Here is a 24,770-nt window from a genome sequence, read left to right on the forward strand (position 1 = left end):
GTGTAAAGGAGATGCGGTCTTCCTCAGGAAGAGAACAGAGGCACATGTGCTGCAAAGGGAGGTCTGGGCGCCGTTGGCTTTCCCCTCCTTCCCCAGCCCCAGCCCTGATCACTTAAATGCTGATTTGGCTGCACTGGCTGACCTACAGGCTGAAGATCTCAAACAAGGAGACCCTAATGTGCTTTCTCCTCTTATTTGGTGGAAGGGGACTGGGGCTTTGCTAAACTACCATTTTGTCCCTTAAATTAATACTCAGCGTTCTCGATCCTCTTTTGAAAGGCTCTCATTAGGAAATGTAAAGGGCCAAGCAAGCAAAAGAGGTGCATATGTTTGCACCCAGCGGGGAAGTCTGGGATAAGATCATTGGCGGTCTGCTTTGAAGAACCCATTTCTCTTTATGTATAAAGTACAACCAGGAAGAGTGAATGAAAAAGAAAGTGGGTAAACGCTTAGGAGAGAGTATAAAATGGCGTAGCCATGACTTCTTTTAGGGTAATGTTGTGAAACTTAGCATCGGAGTCTTGGTGGTTTAAAAAAGTAATAATTAATAATTATTGACTTGTCTAGGGCATCTAGTGTTTAGTTTTAAAAACTAATTTAAGGGCTTCCCTGGTGGTGCAGTGGTTGAGAGTCCGCCTGCCGATGCAGGTGACACGAGTTCGTGCCCCGGTCCGGGAAGATCCCACATGCCGCGGAGCGGCTGGGCCCGTGAGCCGTGGCCGATGAGCCTGTGCGTCTGGAGCCTGTGCTCCACAACGGGAGAGGCCATAACAGTGAGAGGCCCACGTACCGCAAAAACCCACCCCCCGCCAAACTAATTTAAACTCATGGCAAGGAAAACCATGGTGAAATGAGATTTCTCCCCGACAGTTCTCCTTGGCAGTGTTATCACAGCCTTTCAAAGATCCAGCTTGCTAAGGGTAGCTTGCTGTCCAGCTTAATGTCATCTCTTCTCCGAACTGGTGCGCTGGCTCCCTCCCCCTCTCTCCCTCTTGAAAGGTTAGCCTTTCTTCAGAATAGTACAGGTTTTTCCAGCGACATCTGTCAGCTTGGCAACGAGCACACCCTAAGGAAATTATGAAAATTTGAAGACCATCTAAATACTGTAGGGAACCTTCCCTCCCCCTCCCCCTCCCCCTCCCCCTCCCCCTCCCCTCCCCCTCCCCCTCCCCCTCCCCTCCCCCTCCCCTCCCCCTCCCCCTCCCCTCCCCCTCCCCTCCCCCTCCCCCTCCCCCTCCCCTCCCCCTCCCCCTCCCCCTCCCCTCCCCCTCCCCCTCCCCCTCCCCCTCCCCTCCCCCTCCCCCTCCCCTCCCCCTCCCCTCCCCCTCCCCCTCCCCTCCCCCTCCCCTCCCCCTCCCCTCCCCTCCCCCCTCCCCTCCCCTCCCCTCCCCTCCCCTCCCCCTCCCCTCCCCTCCCCCTCCCCCTCCCCTCCCCTCCCCCTCCCCTCCCCTCCCCCTCCCCTCCCCCTCCCCTCCCCTCCCCTCCCCCTCCCCTCCCCCCCCTCCCCTCCCCCTCCCCCTCCCCCCTCCCCCTCCCCTCCCCCAGCCTCCATCCTGCTTTCACCCAAGAAGAGTAGAGCACCCATATGGCATTTATCACTGTCCATATCACTGGTAAACTGTAAGCCTATTTGTGTCTGTGATTTTTTTTTAATGCGTTTTGATTTGTTCATTCAATGGTGATAGCTCATGAAACCTCAAAGCGGTGACTACCCTAGAAGGCAGGTTGTGGACAGACCCCTTTGTTTAATGAAAGGAGACCCCCCCCAGCCACCGTACTGTTAGCACAAAGAGACTTCTTTGGTCTAATAACTCCCATGATCTTGATCTGATTCAGTAGGTCAGAAATTGCTGTCCCCAGCAAATATCGACCAGAAGGAAGTGCTTTCTTGGTTTTTCTGAAAGTGCCAGCTGCATATTACACTAGCAGGTGCTAATAGGTTTTTGCTGGTCAGTAGAATTGTTATTGGTTCTTCATTTCCCTGATTCCTATCCTTTTACAATTACAAGGTGACTCATGAGAATAAAAGTCTCACCTCTTGTGTAACACCCAGATTTCTGAAATGCTGGTCCCACCTACCCATACCATGTGGGGAAAGCCTGCCCCTTCATGACTAGGGAAGCACCAAGCCTGGATCTTGTGATTTTTTGAAAATCTCAGGATGCTTTTGTGAACATGATCTAATTTATTCTTTCAATATTCATAAGAAGGCAGAAGGAGGAAGGGATTCTTTTCTTTATGGGTAAAGAAACTGAGTCACGGGGTGGTTAAATGGCCTTCTCGAGATTGCCTAGGGCATGGTTTACAGAACTGAGGTGAGTTCCTCAGGTACCTGCTTTCCAGTCCGTTGCCTTGGTCCAGTGGATGTTCGAGCTGAAGGCAGGCAGGGGGTAGCAAACGTTTTTCCTCTCAGAATTAAAGTATAGAGACATGATGCAAAGAGAGCTAGAACTCAGAAATAAGATACTTCCTAACTGACGGGTCCCAGAATATTCATAATAAACTTCTGTTTAAAAATACTCACACCCATTTTTCATTTCCCAAAGCACTAAGTGTAAACCATTAGAAGAATAATTAATTGAGAGTAGTAGCAGAAGGTGCTGTTTAAACTGCCTTTTATTGTATTTTAGACAAGACTCATTTCATCATACACTGTAAGCCTACTGGAAAACATAGCATGATTCTGTTTCTTCAATCTAGATTAACTTTGGCCTCCAGAGGTAGTGTAAATCGTACTTTTTCCTGAGTTTTTTTTTTCTCATAACTACTTTACTTAGGAGTATGAGTAAAGTTGTTCCAGGGAACTTACAAGACTTTGATTGTCAGTCTTTGAAGCTAGGTAGACAGATTTCCCCAGGGACCCCAAGTTCGCATGTTAGGGAGCAAAACCTCAGTCTCACCCAGGGGATTGCTCAACTTCCCCACAGCCCTGGGCTGGCCCCTCAGGCTAAAACTGGGAGAGCCCAGGGAGGCAAGTTTTCCCTCAGGCATCCTGTGGGATTTGATTACAGAGTCTCAATTCTGAAAGCTCAATATTCAGAAGTTAAGACTCCCCTTTACCTGTATGTTTCTTCTGAATTCCAGTCTTGCTCCCTTGAGATTCTCAGAGATTCTTTCCTTCTCACACAGTTCAATCCAGGATGCTTTGTGGGAACTAAAACATGTGAGAATTTGGTGTCATCTCCCACCTTTTTCTCTCTGCCTCCAAAATCTGTGGCAGGTAGTTTCTGCCAAAGTGGCCCTGTAGGAGCCTACTTGCCACAGATCTGATTGGGACATTTTCTGTAAAATGTACAGGATTCCACTTAATGTTTGATTGCCTCACTGCTGATAACTATTGTTAGTAAAATCTCAAATTTTATATTTATTGATACATTTTAAAGGACCGTCATTCAAGATCATAAGACTCAAGTTATCCATTATCTCAGAATCATTCTGACTTAAAAGTTTGAACCAGATACATCCGCCAGCTTAAAATGACAAAAATTTTTAAAAGAGAGAGAGAGAGAGAGAAGAGCTACTACTTTGTTAAAGGGATGGTTTAAAAAAAACACACAAAAATTTCTGTGCAAACCACTGCTTCTTTTGTGGACCTTTAAAAAAACCTCTTGCACATCTTTGTTCTATGCTTAACACGAATGAGAAATATTCCCCCAAAGCTGTGGTGACATCTCTGATCTTGAGTCACAAAATTGTTGTGGCCTGAGAAGACCTTTCAGCCACTAGTGTGGAACAAAAATAACTCTGTTGATATCAACATCTTTTAGGACATAAGGAAAAATAAATCCATGTAAAACTCTTATACTACTCATAGAAAAAGATGCCCTTTACATTATAACTTTTAAATTTTTTTGAGAAAGGGTTTCCTAAACTTGCAAAACCAATTTCAGTGACTTTTTGTATGTTAGGTATTTTTCCCCATATCAGCTTAAATAACTTGTCGTGATGTAGGGGGCAGATGTAGAGTCTTTCTCTGACAGATTTTGTCCAGAGAAAAGGAAAAAAATCACCCCAATGAGATATTGCCTATTAGTTCAAACACAGAGTTAGCTGTTTGGGCTATCTTTTTTCTTACATCTGGAAATTCCTTTGTCCTAAATTTAAAGGCCTCACCTGCAGAGTGAATCCCCCTTTGATACGCTGCAGTGCTTACCGCTGTTAAACATCTGATGCTTGATTCTTTAAGGTCTTTTTGAATGGAAGATTTTCACAGCTAAAACCCCCAGCGTGAATGCTGGAGTTTGAAAACTACAGATAAGAGAGTAAACCTCTTAAGCAGTTAGTTCTGGAAGGTGCTTTGGGAATTCACTAATCCTGGTGAACATGCATACTTGGCATCCACTGACCCCACCCCACCTCACCTCTGCCCCTGGGAATAACCACCTCTGATTTCTCACCTCCGTCTTCTATAAAACTGCCATGTTCTCTGAAACATGTTTGGAGCTATAACTTTCTAAAGTTATAAAGTCTGCATAGTTTGGGAGAAGGGAAAGCCACATTTAAAGTTTGGAAAAGTGTTACCTCTTCCTGTCACTGGCTAAATAGAACCCAGCATGATTGTCAACGTCCTTATAATCTCAAGATAGGGTGTGTGATTTGGGCAACGTTGGTGATGTTTAGAACTGGAGCTATACCAGGCATGATGAGAACACAGATTGTACTGACTGAAACAGACAAAAATGAAACCAAAGAAAAAAGGAAAAGAGGCTCAGAGGGATGGGCCGCCAGCATTGAAAAGGCAAGGTCTGGTTTCTTCCCACGGGCTTCCCCTGCAGATATGGAGAGATGGTCATGACTGAATCCTTTGGAATTGTGTTAGGAAGCAGCCTTTCCACGGTGCTGGGAACCGGGGCATATTTGGGAAAGGAAAAGTTTAAAGGGTTTTCTTCAACAATGTAATGTGATATACTATATGATTGAAAAGTGATTTTTTTTAATTGAAATATAGTTGATTTACAATGTTGTGTTAATTTCTGCTGTACAGCAAAGTGATTCAGTTATACGTATATACATTCTTTTTGTTTGTTTGTTTGTTTGTTTGTTTTGCGGTACGTGGGCCCCTCACTGTTGCGGCCTCTCCTGTTGCGGAGCACAGGCTCCGGACGCACAGGCCCAGCGGCCATGGCTCACAGGCCCAGCCGCTCCGTGACATGTGGGATCTTCCTGGACCAGGGCATGAACCCATGTCCCCTGCATCGAAAGGCGGACTCTCAACCACTGCGCCACCAGGGAAGCCCTATACATTCTTTTTTAAATATTCTTTTCCATTATGGTTTATCACAGAATATTTAATATATTTATTTCCCTGTGTTATGTAGTAGGGCCTTGTTGTTTATCCATTCTATATATAATAGTTTGCATCTGCTAACTCCAAACTCCCACTCCATCCCTCTTCCACCCTCTCTCCCCCTTGGCAACCACAAGCCTGTTCTCTATGTCTGTGAGTCTGTTTCTGTTTCATAAAAGTTCAACTCTGTCATATTTTATATTCCATATATAAGTGATATCATATGGTATTTGTCTTTCTCTTTATGACTTACTTCACTTAGTATGATAATCTCTAGTTCCATCCATGTTGCCGTAAATGACATTATTTCATTCTTTTTTATGGTTGAGTAGTATTCCATTGTATATATATACATCTTCTTTATGCATTCATCTGTCAATGGACATTTAGGTTGTTTCCATGTCTTGGCTATTGTAAATAGTGCTGCTATGAAAATAGGGGTGCATGTATCTTTTTAAATTATATTTTTGTCCGGATATATGCCCAGGAGTGAGATTGCTGGATCATATGGCAACTCTATTTTTAGTCTTTTGAGGAGCCTGCATACTGTTTTCCATAGTGGCTGCACCAAGAAAATTGATTTTTTTTTTTAACCTGATAGATAAAACCAGGAATGAATGTAACTTAGTGCCAGTGTTGCAGAATACATTTTTGTAGCTTTTTGATACTTTCCAAGAAAAATGGGCTTGTGCTCTAATTAGCTATTGTTCATTTACAGCTGTTCAGACATAACAGCTGTGAGTATTTTTCCCTTTAGAGTAAGTTGACAGAAGGTTGGATTGCAGTTGGGTTGGAAGCTTGCCTGGTCAGCAACAAGTTCCCATGTAGGCCTGTGGATAGGCCCCTAGGGTAAGTCCCCCTTTAAAAAAATAGTGTAGGTCTGTAGGGGAATATCTAGATGTGACCTTAAGCTGATAGTCCTAGTTGTCTTTTTGAAGGAAATATTTTGTAACTCTGAAAATCTTGGCAACAGAGAAGAATCTCCCTGAGACTGTTAAGTACTTGATGGCTGCGTGAACCACTGTGCTATTAGAAAACAATTTGCAATGAAAACAGCCAGGGAAACATTGCATGAAGCCCAACACAAGCACTATTTGTTTGTTTGTTTTTTTACTTGCTCACTTGTTTATTTCTTTTTTTTTTAAACATCTTTATGGGAGTCTAATTACTTTACATTGTTGTGTTAGTTTCTGCTGTATCAAGCACTGTTTTTGAAGATGACAATCCTCTGTTAAGTGCTAAGTGCTATTTCACTTTTAAAAACTGTTTCAAATGGGTTTTTTCCCCTATCTCTCAAAGGTGATCTCTGGAGACAGTTAAATAACATGTCAGTCTTATCTTTAAATATAGCTGGTACAGGTGGCCCTCAGGTCATGTCCTAGTGAAGTAATACTGCCTTTTAAAAAATTTATTACTCCTGAATTAAATTTACAGGCAGGCTGTTGGCCATCCTGGTGCCTGTGTAAGAACAGAGGACAGTACAATTGTTTTCAGATCACAGTTCCCCACAGTGTGAGTCATCCCAATATTCATACATTTGCAGAATGTATACACTTTGTTAACATGCAATTTTTGCATTCAGAAGCAGCAAATTAAATTTGTCTGAGCAGAATTGCTATGTGCACAGAGGGGGAAAAGTAATTTCTGCCCAGGCACTTCCCCTTTGCTCCTAGCACAGGCTATTGTAATAGGTATGTAGCTGAAGGATGGCAAAGGAAAACCAGAAAGAGACAGACGCGAGATGCTGGGCTTTGGCAATATGGTTTTGTAAACAAAGTGACACAAATTGGGGCAGAAATTCCAGTGGGACAAGGGAGGAAACTGGAAGACTGGAAATACAGCACAAAGCTGAGCTCCATCCAGATGGTGTTTTTAATAAATTTATCAGACACATATGAAAGACAGTAAAGAACATTCAAATGGGGAGTGGCCCGGCCCCTATGGGAAGTAAAACAGTATGGCACCTTCTGTGTGTTGCAGTCAGTTAGAATCACTCTCTAATTTTTCCCAGGAAAAAAGACCACAGAATTTATTCAAACCATTGAGTAATTATTATGCAGTCCAACTAGGCAGGCTGAGGTTTGTGTTTCTAGGAAGAAGAATTAATAACAGAATTTTTTCCTGCTGAAATGAAGGAAGTGGCCTATATTAGTAAACCCAGTGGTGGCATTTAGGACACACCTCTTCTCTGAGAACTCTTATAGTATGACTATAACCAGATAGCAATACTGTCAGGCATAAAAAAGCTTCTATAGTCTTTACAAGTCATGTTATTATATACATTCCTCCTCTTCCTCCTGTTCTCCCCCAAATGGTTTCCCTATCAGAAAATATTTTAGTCTACCATGAGTGACCAGTCTTTCTGTATGTGGGACAAACTTTTAGGGGAAGAGAAGTTGAGAGAGCTAAGGGTATATGTAGTGCTTATAAAGCAGCTCTTCTGCAGTGGGCATAATTGTTTTCTTTTTAATGTTTAGGTCAAGACCCAGAGATTGATCATACTTCACTTTTCTAAGAAAACTTTCCCTTAGAAAGCAGTTTTTTCTGCTTTATTCAGTAACTTTTAGATTTTCTAGCTTTTGGTAAGGAGCTATGTTAAGTGCCACGCCTATATATGCATGCTTTTCCAGCTCTGATTCATTCTTTCAGCAAATATTTATTTAATAACTGCTATATGCTAGGCACTCTTTCTTATCAGTTGGGAATACAGCAGTGAAAAAAAGAAACAAAAGTTCCTGCCCTTATGAAACTCACATGCTAAATCTCCAATTGTCAAGTTAGATCAGATTGAAATACTGGTTTGGATATTAAGAATTGGCCCAGTGCTGGAATTATGGTCTCACCTTGGTCATTTACAGAAAGTCTTTATCCACAGGGTTTGTGCCCAGGTCCCTATCCTTCTCTTCTTTCCACCCGTTGGCATCATTTGGTCGTTATATTGTTAATTTGATTCATTGTTTAAAACATAGGAATGAGAATTAAGAAAAGTGCTGATCTGATTTTCTACCTTATGGAATAAATACAGTTGCTTATCAAGTTGCTAATAGAGCTCTAGCAAAAGCAATTTCTTGAAAGGAAATTTGGGAGTTGGTGTAGATTTCACTAATACAGCCTATCTCTGTGTATTATATGTGTCTATGTTTATCTGTGTTGGGCACCCTTTGTACATCCAGACTTTGACTGAAAAACATTAATGAACGATGATGTCAAGATCAAAGTGGAAACCATGGAATACTATTCTCCAGCACATAGATATAGGATTTTTTGTTAAGAAGGCACTGTTTTTGTTTTTGAAATGTTCTTTTTTTTAAAATCCCGACCAGGGATTGAACCAAGACCCACAGCAGTGGAAGTGTGGAGTCCTAACCACTGAACTGCCAGGGAAGTCCCAAGAAGGCAAAGTTCTTTAATGTAGCATATGTTAGACTACCTTAAGATTCCAGAGGGTCAGAGGGTGATATTACTAGGGCAGTTTTGCTTAGAGAAAATGTTGGAGACTGAAAGAATCTTCTTTAATAAGTATTTCTAAATATGTCTTTAGAAAAGGAATTCTGAGTGCTTATCCCAGCCTTTTTTCCCAAAGAGCTTTAAACCATATCACTAATGATTTTATGATCGTCTCTGATGCTGCTGCATTAATTGACTAGTTAAAATCAGATCATCTAGGGATAAAATTGTGAAGCAGTAAGGTAGCTTAGGGGGAAATTGATAAACTCAGGGAGAGTCAACAAGGACAACCGTCAAGACCTAGTGGATACTACAGAGCACATCAGCATTGTAAAGAATCCTAAAAGGTTTATCCTTTCAAACCCTCTGAAATTACTTGCCATATTTCTGGTTTTCATAAAAACAGTATCAACATTTGTGGAATTTAAAAAATAACCAATATTCCATTTGTGGAAAAGAACATAAAGAACATATATGTAAAGTTTGGAGAGCAGGAACACTCACATGCTCACCACCCATCTTGAGAAATAGAACACTACCAAATCTTTTTTTTTTTTTTTTTTTTTTGCGGTATGCGGGCCTCTCACTGTTGTGGCCTCTCCCGTTGCGGAGCACAGGCTCCGGATGCGCAGGCTCAGCGGCCATGGCTCACGGGCCCAGCCGCTCCGCGGTATGTGGGATCTTCCTGGACCGGGGCACAAACCCGTGTCCCCTGCATCGGCAGGCGGACTCTCAACCACTGCGCCACCAGGGAAGCCCCCAAATCTTTTTTTTTTTTTTTTTCATCTTTATTGGAGTATAATTGCTTTACAATGGTGTGTTAGTTTCTGCTTTATAACAAAGTGAATCAGTTATACATATACATATGTTCCCATATCACTACCAAGTCTTTAAAGCCCTTTGTGTGTTCCCCCCACAGCACATCCCTGCTATCTTCCTATCCGGAGGTCACCATTCATCTGAATTTGTGTTTACTGCTCCCTAGCTCTCCTTTCTAATCTCACCACATAGGTGAGATTTCACTAGGTGTCTATCACTGAACAATAGAAGTGGAATTGTACCCTTTGTATTTTTCTGACTTGTTCTTCTTAACCAACTTTCTTTGTAAGATTGACCCTTGCTAATACACATAGCTTCAGTTCACTTATTTTCAATACTGGGTAGTTTTTGTTTGACAGTGAAATTTTAAAACTCAGTGGACAGGTTAAACAGTAGATGAGACGCACCTGGAGAGAAGCAGTGAACACAAACAGTAATTTAAAGAAATTACCCAGAATGTTTCAAAAAGAGGTAAAGAGGAAAAAAATGAGGTAAAGAGGAAAAAAATGAAAGGAAGTAGAGAGGATAGAATGAGAAGTTCCAACAGAGGTCTAATGGGAATTCCAGAAGAAAAAAAAAACAGAAAATGAGGGAGAATCAATACTCACAGAAATAATGGTTAAAATGTTCCAGACTTGATAAAAGCCATAAATGCTTATATTCAGTCCTGAGCAGGATAAATTTAGTCTGCATCTAGGTACAACACAGTAAAATTGCAAAACACTAAAACCAAAAAGAAATCCTTAAAATTAACTGTGGAGAAAAAAACAAATTGTAGCAGTTAGAGGGATAGCAGACATAACAGTAGAAGCTAGAAGACTATGGAATAATATCTTAAAAGTGCTGAGGAAAAACAGCTTTTCACTTAGAGTTCTATACCCAATTAAACTATTTTTCAAGAGTGGTGGCAAAATATACTTCCAAGTAAAGACTTTGCTGAATGGATGTGTCTTAGAAGGAAGTTGAACCAAGAAGAAAGGAGGATATAAAAAAAGTAAAGGTGAATAAATTGGTGAATGTGAATAAATAAGTTTTGGCTGTATGAGATAATAATAATGATGACTGATTTTGAGAGTCTAAAACAAGGTAGAAGTAAAATGTTAGGTAAGAATAACAAGCCAAGAGGCAAGATGATTTGTATGAAAAAGTGTTAAGATCTTTTATATTGTTCAGGAGAAGGGAATATGTGATTTTTAATTTTAGGCATTGTTAAGTCTGGTATGCATATACAGAATTTAGTAAAAGAATAGAAACAGAATATATAACTTCCCAATCAAATCAGTAGGGATAGCTGGTGGGGAAAATAAAGGAAATTCAATCCGTTAGAAAACAGGAACAGAGTAGACAGAGAGGTGGGGGAAGCAGCAGAGAAAAAAAAAACTTGTAAGTAGAAATAAAAGTGAGTTAATGGGACTTCCCTGGTGGCGCAGTGGTTGGGAGTCAGCCTGCCAATGCAGGGGACCCAGGTTCGAGCCCTGGTCCGGGAGGATCCCGCGTGCTGTTGAGCAACTGGGCCCATGCGCCACAGCTGCCTGGCCTGCTCTCTGGGGCCTGCAAGCCACAACTACTGAGCCCGGGCACCACAACTGCTGAGGTCCATGCACCTGAAGCCCATGCTCTGCAGGAGGAGAGGCCACTGCAGTGGAAGGCCCGCACACCGCCATGAGGAGTGGCCCCCTATCGCAGCCTCTGGAGGGGACCTGTGTGCAGCAACAAAGACTCAACACAGCCTAAAATAAATAATTTTTTTTTTCAAAAAGTGAATTAGTATACATCAATAATAACAATATAAGTCATGTAAATCTGCCAGTTAAAAGACAAAGGACACTGAATTTTTCAAAAATCTAGTTATGTTATCACAAGAGACCAGAAAAATAGAAGAGTGATGCTAAGGAAACAGTAGCCAAAATAAAGGCACTATATTTATTTGACATCAGAACATGTAGATTTTAGGGCAAAGGATTATTAGAGATAAAAAATTACACTACATAATGATGAAAGGTTCAATCTACCAGTTAGATATAATTCTAAAATAATATACACGAAATGATGTGTTCTCAAAATACATAAAGCAAAAATTGACAGAATTACAAGGAGAAATTGACAGATCTACAGCCATAGTGGGAAATTTAAACAAACCTCTCCCATTAATTAATAAGCATGTAAGTGATTTGAACAGCTCAGTAAGTTTGATATAGTAGATATATATAGAACCATACACCTCCCAAATTAGAGAATACACATTCTCTTCAGGCACATGTAAAGTATTTATAAGAACCATGAACTAGACCACAGAAAAGCAAATCTCATCAAATTCTACAAAGTCAGCATCATACAGACCACACCTTTTTATCCACATTACAGTGTAATTAAAAATCAGTAACAAAAACTTGAAAAGTTAAAAAACATTCTTATGAATAATTTATGAAGCAAACAAAAAATGGAAATTAGAAAAAACTTAGATGCAATCAACTTTTTAAACACTTTATGTCAGAAAACCCAGATGGAGGAACATTCTACACCATAGTTGACTCTAATACTCTTCAAAACACTGTATATTAAAACTTAAGGGTAAAGATAAAGCAGGACTTAGAGGTAAAATATTAGCTTTAAATGCATTTATTAGAAAAAAAGAAAAGTTAATGTTTTGCTCATTATTTGCTTCAGATATTTAGAAAAAAATAGAATAAATCCAAAGGAATAGAAAGAAGAAATAATAAAAACAGCAGATTTAGTGAAGTAGGAAATAAAGAAAATAATCAGCAAAATTGAAAATTGTTTTTTTGAAAACACTAATGTAGTAGACAAACATGTATAGGACTGACAAAAAAAGAAAGAAAAGGTACAAATAAAAATATTTGGGGGCTTCCCTGGTGGCGCAGTGGTTGAGAGTCCGCCTGCCGATGCAGGGGATATGGGTTCGTGCCCCAGTCCAGGAAGATCCCACATGCTGCGGAGTGGCTGGGCCCGTGAGCCATGGCCGCTGAGCCTGCGTGTCCGGAGCCTGTGCTCCACAACGGGAGAGGCCACAACAGTGACAGGCCCGCATACCACACACACACAAATTATACATATATATATATTTGGAATGATAATGAGAACATACTGTGAAAATTTTTATGCTAGTATATTAGGGTTTTTTTTTTGTCCCACATCAAGGCTTACTGCTTTCTTTTTCATTTTCTTTTTTAACATCTTTATTGGAGTATAATTGCTTTACAATGGTATGTTAGTTTCTGCTTTATAACAAAGTGAATCAGCTACACATATACATATATCCCCATATCTCCTCCCACTTGAGTCTCCCTCCCACCCTCCTTATCCCACCCCTCTAGGTGGTCACAAAGCACTGAGCTGAACTCCCTGTGCTATGCAGCTGCTTCCCACTAGCTATCTATTTTACTTTTGGTAGTATATATAAGTCCATGCCACTCTATCACTTCGTCCCAGCTTACCCTTCCCTCTCCCTGTGTCCTCAGGTACATTCTCTACGTCTGCGTCTTTATTCCTGTCCTGCCCCTAGGTTCTTCAGAACAATTTTTTTTTTTTTTTAGATTCCATATATATGTGTTAGCATACAGTATTTGTTTTTCTCTTTCTGATTTACTTCACTCTGTATGACAGACTCTAGGTCCATCCCCCTCACTACAAATAACTCAATTTCGTTTCTTTTTAAGGCTGAGTAATATCCCATTTTATATATGTGCCACATCTTCTTTATCCATTCATCTGTTGATGGGCACTTAGGTTGCTTCCATGTCCTGGTTATTGTAAATAGAGCTGCAGTGAACATTTTGGTACATGTCTCTTTTTGAATTATGGTTTTCTCAGGGTATATGCTCAGTAGTGGGATTGCTGGGTTGTATGGTAGTTCTGTTTTTAGTTTTTTAAGGAAACTCCATACTGTTCTCCATAGTGGCTGTATCAATTTACATTCCCACCAACAGTGCAAGAGGGTTCCCTTTTCTCCACACCCTCTCCAGCATTTATTGTTTCTAGATTTTTTGATGATGGCCATTCTGACTGGTGTGAGGTGATACCTCATTGCAGTTTTGATTTGCATTTCTCTAATGACTAGTGATGTTGAGCATCCTTTCATGTGTTTGTTGGCAATCTGTATATCTTCTTTGGAGAAATGTCTGTTTAGGTCTTCTGCCCATGTTTGGATTGAGTTGTTTGCTTTTTTGATATTGAGCTGCATGAGCTGCTTGTGAATTTTGGAGTTTAATCCTTTGTCAGTTGCTTCATTTGCAAATATTTTCTCCCATTCTGAGGGTTGTCTTTTCATCTTGTTTATGTTTTCCTTTGCTGTGCAAAAGGTTTTAAGTTCCATTAGGTCCCATTTGTTTATTTTTGTTTTTATTTCCATTTCTCTAGGAGGTGGGTCAAAAAGGATCTTACTGTGATTTATGGCATAGAGTGTTCTCCCTGTGTTTTCCTCTAAGTGTTTGATAGTGTCTGGCCTTACATTAGGTCTTTAATCCATTTTGACTTTATTTTTGTGTATGGTGTTAGAGAGCATTCTAATTTCTTTCTTTTACATGTAAATGTCCAGTTTTCCCAGCACCACTTACTGAAGAGGCTGTCTTTTCTCCATTGTATATTCTTGCCTCCTTTATCAAAAATAAGGAGACCATATGTCCGTGGGTTTATCTCTGGGCTTTCTATCCTGTTCCATTGATCTATATTTCTATTTTTGTGCCAGTACTATACTGTCTTGATTACTGTAGCTTTGTAGTATAGTCTGAAGTCAGGGAGCCTGATTCCTCCAGCTCTATTTTTCTTTCTCAAGATTGCTTTGGCTATTCGGGGTCTTTTGTGTTTCCATACAAATTGTGCAATTTTTTGTTCTAGTTCTGTGAAAAATACCATTGGTAGTTTGATAGGGATCGCCTTGAATCCGTAGATTGCTTTGGGTAGTATAGTCATTTTCACAATGTTGATTCTTCCGATCCAAGAACATGGTATATCTCTCCATCTGTTTGTATCATCTTTAGTTTCTTTCATCAGTGTCTTATAATTTTCTGCATATGTGTCTTTTGTCTCCTCAGGTAAGTTTATTCCTAGGTATTTTATTCTTTTTTGTTGCAATGGTAAATGTGAGTGTTTCCTTAATTTCCCTTTCAGATTTTTCATCATTAGTGTATAGGAATGCAAGAGATTTCTGTGCATTAATTTTATATCCTGCTACTTTACCAGATTCATTGATTAGCTCTAGTAGTTTTCTGGTAGAGTCTTTAGGATTCTCTATGTATAGTATCATGTCATCTGCAGACAGTGACAGCTTTACTTCTTCTTTTCCGATTTGGATTCTTTTTATTTCTTTTTCTTCTCTGATTGCTGTGTCTAAAACTTCCAAAACTATGTTAAATAATAGTGGGAGAGTGGGCAACCTTGTCTTGTTCCTGTTAGTGGAAATGGTTTCAGTTTTTCACCATTGAGAACAGTGTTGGCTGTGGGTTTGTTGTATATGGCCTTTATTATGTTGAGGTAAGTTCCCTCTATGCCTATTTTCTGGAGGCTTTTTATCATAAATGGGTGTTTAATTTTGTCAAAAGCTTTTTCTGCATCTATTGAGATGATCATATGGTTTTTCTCCTTCAATTTGTTAATATGGTGTATCACATTGATTGATTTGCGTATATTGAAGAATCCTTTATGCTAGTATATTTGAAAACTTAAACAAAACACAAAATTCTCCTGAAAGGGCCAGGAATATCTAAGGTAATTTTGAAGAAAAACAGAGAAGAAGGCGAAGGAGAGGGAAGACAGGTGTTCAGTTTGTCAAATTTCATGATACTGTAAAATTATAGTAATTAAAACAATATGGTAAAGGCACAAGGCTAGGCAAATTAAGGAAACAGAGTACAAATCTTAAAAAGAGATTTAGATACGTATGAAAACTTTATACGTGACTAAAGTAACATAAATTAGTGGAGGAAAGCGATGAACTGTTCATTAATTGGTGCTGGGGAAATTAGCTAACCTTATGAATAAAAGGTGAAAGTACATCTGTATTTAATAGCATACCAAAAATAAATCCTAAATAGATTAAAGAACCAAACGTGAAAAGCAAAATTTGAGAACTTTTAGAAGAAAATATAGGGAGATATCTTTATAAATTTGGGGTTGGAAAGAATTTATATACAAGAAAGGGAAAACACAAATCATATAGGAAAAGATTAAATGTTTCAACTCAACATTAACCGAGAAAGGACTGACATCCTGCCAATGAGGTAACTCATAGCCACAAGTGTAATTCCACTTCCGTGTGTGTGTGTGTGTGTAAATATATACATATATATGTCTTACATATTCCTTGAAGAAACTCTTACCTATGTCCACAAGAAGACACGTTTGTAATCATAAAGAAAACAACGGTAACAATCTAATGTCCCTTTGGTATATTTATACATTGAAATATTTTATATACTTTACACAAATGAACTAGATTTATCTGGCTATTGAACGTTCCTTCATCCTGGTTTAATTTTTATTGTAGACGTTAATATTGTTGACCCTATATTCCCCTTCTTCTCCTGGGCACACAACAAGTTAGCCCTCTCCTAACCCCTTTGAAGTTAGGTAAGGCCCTGTGACTTGCCTTAGTGAACAAAATGTGAGCAAAGTGATGTGTGTTGCTTTGGGGGAGGAGTTTTAAGAGCCAGTGCCCAGTTCACTCCCTTCTCACTGCTGCTGTGATTGAAGAAGCATATATCAATCAATACAAAGCTTCCGTCACTAGGTTCCCTGCATGATGCAATGCTCAGAGTCACCTTGCTGATCATCGTTGAATGCATAGTGTGGGTGAAAAATACATGTGTGCTCTTTAAGCACCTGGGAGAATGGAGGCTGTCTCTTACTGCAGCTTAAGCTACCTACAGTGTGATTTTATGTCTCAGCTCAGTTTATTGTGTATCTTGTGCCACTTCCTTTAGTTCTCTCTTCCAAATCACAGAACACTTCCCCTTTTCCATGAGATGGAGGTACCATGACTTAGCCTCTAAATATAGTCCTTTATCTCTTCTCCTTTCAAAGTCAGAGGGGGGCTTTTCTGTAAGCCCCTTCTCTGCCAGTACACTGCTCTCACAGGTTACTTTACCAGAGATTCTGCTTATTGCTTTAGAGTTAAGCTTCATAGGCAAGGGATTCATGGGCAGAAAATCCAGTCTCTCTCCCTTCCTCCTTCCCTTCCTCTCTTCTTTATCTGTGGATGGCTGTCCTTATCTACAGAGAGCAAAGCAAGCAGTGAAGGTATATGAGATGAGGGAGCAAAGCAAGTAGTGAAGGTAGATGAGGGCTCGAGTACAGGCATGCCCACCTTTGAAAAGTTAATGCATTGCTTAGAAGATACATGGAAGATTATTTACTCCGCATCATTATAAAGTTAGAAATGTTTTGGCATGATAGTAGTACTGCTCACCCTCTCTCTTTGCATAGAGTATAATATTATACTGAAAAGTATAGTATATATCTAATAAGAAATTGTCTTTTTTTCAAGCCATTTTAAAATTTTGTAAAGTAAGCTACACATCTTGAATGTAAGTAGCTAAGGTTAATTGTAGATTTAGGTTAAATAATTTAAATTTCTGAAGAAAATCGCAGCACTAGTAAATGCACAAAAAAGGTCCCAGTGGACTTAAAAGGCTCTCACCTTTTATCATTCTCTTCTCAGTGTTTAGAGAATCTACATCATTTTTGGACAGCTATATCATTTTGTGGATACCCTAGACTTTTGTAAATGAACAGGTGGATGTGGACGTGAAGTACATAGAGAGACACAGAATCAAAACAGAGCTGGTGTTTCAGAATGCAGCAGTTCATGAACAAAGAGATGAGCGTATGTGTTGAATTGCTCAGAATAGTAAACAGACAAAAAAGGGAAATGAATCATGGCCGAGGGCAACTGTATATTCTGCAAAGGGATTGGTACCATGTCCTGGATTGTTTTCCTGCTTTATGAATTCTAAAATACTGAATCTATATATGTCATGCTTCTTTAAACAAACGTACTACATTTATTAAGTGTAATAAATATGTACAGTTTAGAGAACACTAATAAAACAAGTGCCTATGTGCCTATCGCCTCACGAGAATAGAAGAAAACCAGTAGTTTTGAAGCCCCTCCAGGATTTCATCTTGGAAATGAAATCAATTAATGTTTGGACACATTGGTAGGTGTCCCTCCAAGATTTCATCTCCCTCTTTCTCATACAAATGATCATGAATTTTGTGTAATAATTCCCTGGATTTCCTTTTCAGTTTTACATTTATATATATATCCCTAAACAAATTATATTTTTAGTTTTGCCTTTTTAAAAAGCTTTGTATAAATGAACTCATGCACTGTGTTTTTCTGTGCCTTGCTTTTCTCACTCAACATTGTTTTCTGATTAATCAATTTGGATATAGCTGTAGTTAATTAATCTCAACTACTGTGTGGTTTCCCACTGTAGTAATATTTCACAATGTATTTATCCGTTCTATATTTTATGGGGTATCATGTTTCTTTGTAATAAAATTCTTTAGGGTTAATTGCTACATGTGGTTTGGTTTGTTCCAGCCTCAGGTTCATCTTTTTAAAAAGCTATTTGGCATGGAAATGTGTTCATATCTTGAGATAATCAAGATGCTCTAATTTCTGTTTTATTATTGATAGTAATTAATTAATTTTGTTCATAGCACACTGGTGGGATATATTTGGCTTCTTTATCTTGATGCTGAATCTTGTGTTGGATTCACAGTTCCCATGGAGAACGTTGCAACAATTGCTGATTGTGCCAGCGTGATTGAAGGAGTCAGTCGGAGCCGAAATGCCTTGCTGAATGGGGACACTAAGAACTATGACTGGGATTCTGGCTATACATGTCATCAGCTAGGAAGTGGTGCAATTGTGGTTCAACTGGCACAGCCATACATGATTGGGTCAATACGGTAAGAAGATTCCCTTTCATTTATTACTTTTAAAATGGAAGACACGTGCAAATTGTGTTTTGGTACATTGACGATCCCAGTAACTTCAGTGAAGACACTCTTCTGTTCTTTGCTCTAAATATTGAGAGGAGGGGATGGAAAAGGAGGGACAAAGATATACAAGGTGCTTGTTTGGATTTTCTGGTGGGGAGATGCACCAAAGTTAGACTTGTGGAGGGACTAGTTTAGATTTGTGGAGGGAGAGGACTAGGGCCTCTCCCTGGATACGGCACAAGTCTCAGTTCGTATTGGTTAGGGACTTACAGGATATCGAAATCATTTTCAACTCGAAGAAATGACTTTATATATGAACCAAACAGATCTGAATATGAAACCTGGTTCTAAAAGATCTTTTTACTAATCTTCACGTCTGGGTTTTTGGTTGTTTTCATTTTGTTTTGTTTTGTTTCACTTTGCTTTAAGAAGGGAACTTTAACCCACTATTGCTTGATTTGTAAGGCCATATAATTTTAAAATGTGACACTGGTGACATCTCCCAGAGGATATACTTTAGTTCAAGAGAGTCATCTGGGTCTCAAATAGGCTGCCCTTTTTTTTTTTAAGGTTCTAAGAAGGTCTCTGAAAGACTAATGTTGTGTGTGTGTATATATATATATATTTTTTTTTTTTTTTTAACACAAGATATTTTACATTATATCTTAGCCTGCCAGAGGTAGAGATGTTGGTGAGACATGACTGCCTTCCTGCCATCATGCTGTACCACATTTTCCTTACTGCTTCCTGTTCTCATTTTAAAGTTAGTATGTGTAAAGGAAGAAAGAGCACAAAAAATAAGGTAGTGGGATTCTAATAGACAAAGGTTTATTGATGTCTAAGCTAATAACTGCAGAGGTTAACGCTGTTTGTTGGTTCCCTGGGGTACCCTGACAAGTGATGCTGGATTTCTTGGAGAATTCAGACTGTTGGTTTCTTCATTTAAATTGTCAACCTCTTTTCATAAAGGGCCACATACAGGCTGAGTACCACAGGCAGCAAATCACAGATAAAGAAGCCTTGAATTCATACTGCAGGCCAGACAACTCACTTCGTGCTTAGGAAGGGGGAGGACACAAGCCACAATCAGTGTGGACAAGCTAGCAGTATAAATAAACTTCCATCAGATAGCCATCAACGCGCCCTCCTTCCTTCTTCTCAGCTGCATGCATTAACTAAAGTAATCATAAGCCATCTATTTAATAAGTCATTCTAGAATCTTTGTCATAAACGATGTGAAACTTATCTGAATATTTCCCATTACAATCTTTTTCTCTTTACTTTAAACATCTGGAAAACAGTTGTCCTTCTCTTGTCTTAGAGTCTGCACAAATTCTTGACGATTACCGATCGTGTCTCTGAGATTGCATCTGCAATTTCTTTCAGAAGGCTTGGTGTGTAACTCATCTGAGCAGGAGACTTGAAATCATTTAAAATGACTAGATACTTTCTTTCACTTCACCTATTTGGGGCTTCAGTTTTCTCTTATGTTTGTTCTGCCATTTCTAATTTGAAAACCAGTCTTCTTGCCAATGAAGATAGAGGCAAACTGGCAGCTTAGCAGCTCTGCCCACTCTCTTTTAATGTTCCCTGTATTCTGTGTGCTTACCTGGCACCCCACATTCTCCACCCCCCATCCAACAACGGTCCCTGTGCATCTCAAAGCAATATATCAGAAATGGAATTCCACCATTCTCCCCTTTCCCTGCTCAAGTTGCCTCACACTGCTATTTCCTCATCTGATTTAGTGGTACTGCTCATCCACCCATCCACTGAGCCAAGAACATGGAAATCTTCCTAAACTCCTTCCTTTCCCTCACCTCCCCCAATGAACCAGTCAGCTGTCAATACCAGCTCCTACATATCTCACAAATCCTTCCTCTCTTCCCCATCCCCACTGCCATCACCGTAGTTGCATCTTTGTAGTTTCTCTTCTCTACGTAGCTCTTCTTTCCCCACCTGCAACCATCTCCCACACTGTTACCACAAATCTGATGTGGTCATGCCCCTTCTTAAGAGGATTCATGGCTACTATTTGCCTTAAGGAGAAAGTTCAGACAACGGCATTAAGAACGTGTGACTTGGGCTTCCCTGGTGGCGCAGTGGTTGAGAGTCCGCCTGCCGATGCAGGGGACACGGGTTCGTGCCCCGGTCCGGGAAGATCCCACATGCCGTGGAGCAGCTAGGCCCGTGAGCCATGGCCACTGAGCCTGCGCGTCCGGAGCCTGTGCTCCGCAACGGGAGAGGCCAAAACAGTGAGAGGCCCGCGTACTGCCAAAAAGAAAAAGAACATGTGACTTACTTCTGTCCGTACAGCCTTGTCTCCTGCCTCTCCACCACCCCTACACGTACTGTCTCAGCCTATCCAGCTACTTGCAGTTTTGCATGTGTCACCCCTCTCTTACCCCATGCCTTCAACTCTTAGAACATGCTGTTCTCATTACATGTGTGTCTCACTACCTTCTCATCACCCCTTTTTACCTGGCTCTTATAAACCCTTCAAGACTTCACTCCTTTGGGAATGCTTCCCTAACCTTCTATCATCTCCTGGGCTGATTTAGACATCCCTATTCAATGATTCCGTACATTCTGTATGTAATTCCTCCCAGAGCGTTTGTCATGTTTGTATTATAATTGTTTACTTGCTGCCTCCTCCCAGCCTCACCCGATATATGAAGCCTGTGACAACTCGAAATAAGTGTTCCTTGACAGATTGAATGTGCAGATGAGGTAGTCTATCAAGATAGAAGGGGAAATTATAGCGGGTATAGTGGGAGATCTAGAATTTTAGATTGAGCAGGGACCTCATGAGGTCATTGCCAAGGTGACAACTCAGAAAGAGACAAACAAGCTTTTCATGTGGCAAGCCTACCTTGGCCTCTAGCTCTACTCAAACAGTCAGAGATATTGAATCTGACTCCAGATAAAAGGTGTTACTGGAGCTTAAGAGAGACAAGAGAGAACCGTGCCACTTGGTTTTCTTTAAATGTGGAAAAAGAATGGTTCTCCCCAAACAATTTTTTTTTCCTGACTCAGAGGGGGATGATGAGCATGGGCACAACCAAAGGCAGAATTGTGTATCTCAGCACCGCGTGAAGCCTCCACCTTCCTTAAGCCCAGCTATTGCTTTTGCAGTGAGAAAATCCATGCAATTGAAGCCCCATGAAACTGGCTGAACACTCAGAGAGACACGTCTCTATGAAACTGACATTACGTTGTCAGGAACTGCATTTGCCTCTTCTGTGACATTATCAATAAGAAAGGGAGAGGGATTTCTTAACCACCAATGCCTCTGGGTGATGCTGGGTATCTCGGCAGGCCGCAGCTGATGTGCCCAGATAGATGTTTATTGATAGGAAACTAGATCAGTGGTGCCTCTTCACGGGGACGGGTAACTGACAAATGACAGGTTGATTAGTCAGTGACATTTGACCCATGGCTTCTGTTGCTTCTGATGACTCACTTGCTTTCCTAGCCACTGTATCCAAAGAAGCCCAGATTCCAAATCAACACCTAGAGGGAGAGCATTACAGAGCTGAGTGACTAACACTTTCTCCATCTAAGAGGGGGGAGATCTGGCAGTTCTGGAACCTCTTCCTCTGGGGACCCAATCACAAGGTACACTGACTTTAAAATTTCAGGTTTCTTTGTAGGTGGTGAACATAGAGGCAAATGTCTCAAACATGGATGATCTTGATTACTGCATTCTTTATTCCTGAGAGAGGACAGAATTATTGTGTGGATAAGATTTCTTTTGTTTGTCTGTTTTCATCCACATAAACCATTTCTTCCTTTCCTGAGCGTTTCCCCTGTAGCTGGGTAGGCAAGCAGAGCTTCTTTCTTTCTTCTTTTTTTTTATTTATGTATTTATTTATTTTCGGCTGTGTTGGGCCTTCGTTGCTGCGCACAGGCTTTCTCTAGTCACGGCGAGCGGGGGCTACTCTTCAGTGCAATGCGTGGGCTTTTCATTGTGGTGGCTTCTCGTTGCAGAGCACGGGCTCTAGGCGCACGGGCTTCAGTAGTTGCGGCGTGCGGGCTCAGCAGTTGTGGCTCACGGGCTCTATAGCGCAGGCTCAGTAGTTGTGGCACGTGGGCTTAGCTGCTCCAAGGCATGTGGGAGCTTTCCGGACCAGAGCTCGAACCCATGTCCCCACCCATGTCCCCTGCATTGGCAGGCGGATTCTTAACCGCTACACCACCAGGGACGTCCCCAGCTTCTTTCTTGACAGACAATGCCCACAGCTAACCACAGTCAGTGGGAACCTAGTCCTGCTAGTGAGTCAGTGGGAACCTAGTCCTGCTAGTACCCTTGTGGATCCTGGAAAGGCTGACCTTGAAACCTGATCTCTGACTGTCTCCTCCTCCCTTCATTTTCTTTCATTCACTCAACATTTTTTGAGCCTTTAACTGTGTGCTAGGCACTATTCTAAACCCTGGGGCTACAGCATTGAATCCAGAAAACAAACATCAATTTTCTCACAGAACTGACATTCTTGTTGGGGGAGGGGGCAGTGGTGGATAACCAGTAAACAACACTATTTGTAATATGTCAGATATTTCAAAGATGGAGCCATGAGAAGGGAGGACTAGGGGTTGGAGACAGCACAGCTTTAGATTGGGTGTTCAGGAAGGTCTCACTGTGCAGAGCCTGAAGGATGGGAAGAGTAAACCATTGGGGGACCTGGGGGATGAGCCTCACAGGCAGAGTGCCAAGGCCCCGAGGCAGAGCACGTGAGGCAGGTTGCAGGAGCAGCAAGGAGGCCAGGGTGGCTGGAGTAGAGTGAGAGAGGGGAGGAGAGTAAGAGGCAAGGTGATGGAGGTGACTTGCAGAGGTGACAGCCCTGAGATGTTTTGTTACTGTTTCTATATTCAGTCACCAGCTCCCCAAACCATCCCACCCACCACCACAAACCCATCCCAGTGTTTCATTAGCACCATTAGAGGAGAGTTTTCTTTGCTGAGGAGAGGAGGGGTGGAGCTGGGGAGCCATCGTGCCTTTAGAAGCCACCTTCTTTGTTCCTGACCAGCCTTTGTCCAGTCAGCTCCCAGGAAAGAGACAGCGGGAGGCGTCCTAGTCCTTGCAGTTTATATGAAACTTTCTCCCCATCTTTGGTGTTTATTTCTCTTTCCCAAGGGCCAGAGCAGGCAGTATAACTTGGAAATAAAGGAGTTTGTCTTTGTTTTGTTGCTAGGTTTACAGGCACAGTGTAACTTGTTCATTTTATTTGAGAGAAAAAGAGAGAAGTTGCCTGGAATGTGCCTTAAAAGTGGGTAACGAGTAGTAATTATATCATTTTCATGCCTTTTTTAAAAGCATTAAAATTTAAATAACAGGAAATCTTCAGAGGCCTGACCACATAAAATGACCACATAGTAACTAACCAAATCTACCTAAGTCTTAGTTTATAGTCCCTCTGTCGCCTTAGTTTAAGACTTATTATCTTTCTACTTGCTAATCATGATATCCTTTTAAGTATTTTCAGGTTAGTATGAGAAATCACATATGCTGTGCATTAGGCATGTGTATTACCCAGTCTTTTTCAGCTAGTAAGTGACAGCACTTTGTTGAAACCCTCATTATTAGATAGTCAATTAAATTAACAATTGTTACATTAGCTTGAAAATGATGGTTTTGTAATTGATAATGCAGTACTGTAAGTAAAATACCCGTAATGCTTTAACTAACCTAATTGTGAGTAGGTAGGCTGTTGGAAGATGAAACAGTGCAGGTAGATGCAACTAAATAAACCCATAGTCTCTCTGGGTGTTATGAGGATTAAGGAGTTAATGACACAAAAATATTTTGAGTTCCTCCGTTGGAAAATGTTATATGAATATAATATGTTAGGACAAAATGGATCTAACCCAAAGTATGCTCTTGGTGGGTATTCATAATCTCTTTAGTCTGTCGGGAGGAGGTTTTTACTTTGCAATAGGAAAAAAAACCCAGTTCTACCACTTATAAAAGTTAATCTGGCACAGAATTTCTGAACCACAAATCAGTTTATGCCTTGCAGTTATTAAACATAGAAAAAACAAAGCAATAGAAAGTTAATCCTTTTAAAAAAAAATTAGATATGTCGCTGTGCTCCTTATTCATCCCAGCATATATTTCCTTCTCTTTGAGCTGTTAAGCCCACACCCAGTTCAGCTGCCCTTTCACTATTGTGTGGCTGCAACCATTCTAGATTATCTATTCAGTTTGTAAATCAGAAATCCCTTTTTCACTGCTGTTTTTCCTTCTTCCCCC

At 40.6% G+C, this 24,770-nt stretch overlaps 1 protein-coding gene across 7 annotated transcripts in view; it reads left to right on the plus strand.

Annotated features, from left to right (window-relative positions):
• Positions 1-24,770, plus strand: part of BTBD9 (BTB domain containing 9) — a 413,720-nt gene that overhangs the window by 287,370 nt on the left and 101,580 nt on the right. For 6 of the 7 annotated variants that reach the window (XR_016394453.1, XM_022581804.3, XM_089917977.1 and 3 more), the window contains one exon: positions 18,298-18,487. Coding sequence is in view for 5 of the 7 variants with exons in the window: in XM_022581804.3 (XP_022437512.1) it covers positions 18,298-18,487 (190 nt within the window). In the remaining 2 variants the exon portion in view is untranslated. Of the gene's footprint in view, positions 1-18,297; positions 18,488-19,189; positions 19,284-24,770 lie in introns of all 7 variants that reach the window. The other variant, XR_016394454.1, reaches the window with a different exon arrangement.

Source organism: Delphinapterus leucas, chromosome 10, assembly GCF_059928025.1.
Source record: "Delphinapterus leucas isolate spDelLeu-1000000601 "Yukka" chromosome 10, BTC_Dleu_Yukka2, whole genome shotgun sequence".
Taxonomy (NCBI): domain Eukaryota; kingdom Metazoa; phylum Chordata; class Mammalia; order Artiodactyla; family Monodontidae; genus Delphinapterus; species Delphinapterus leucas.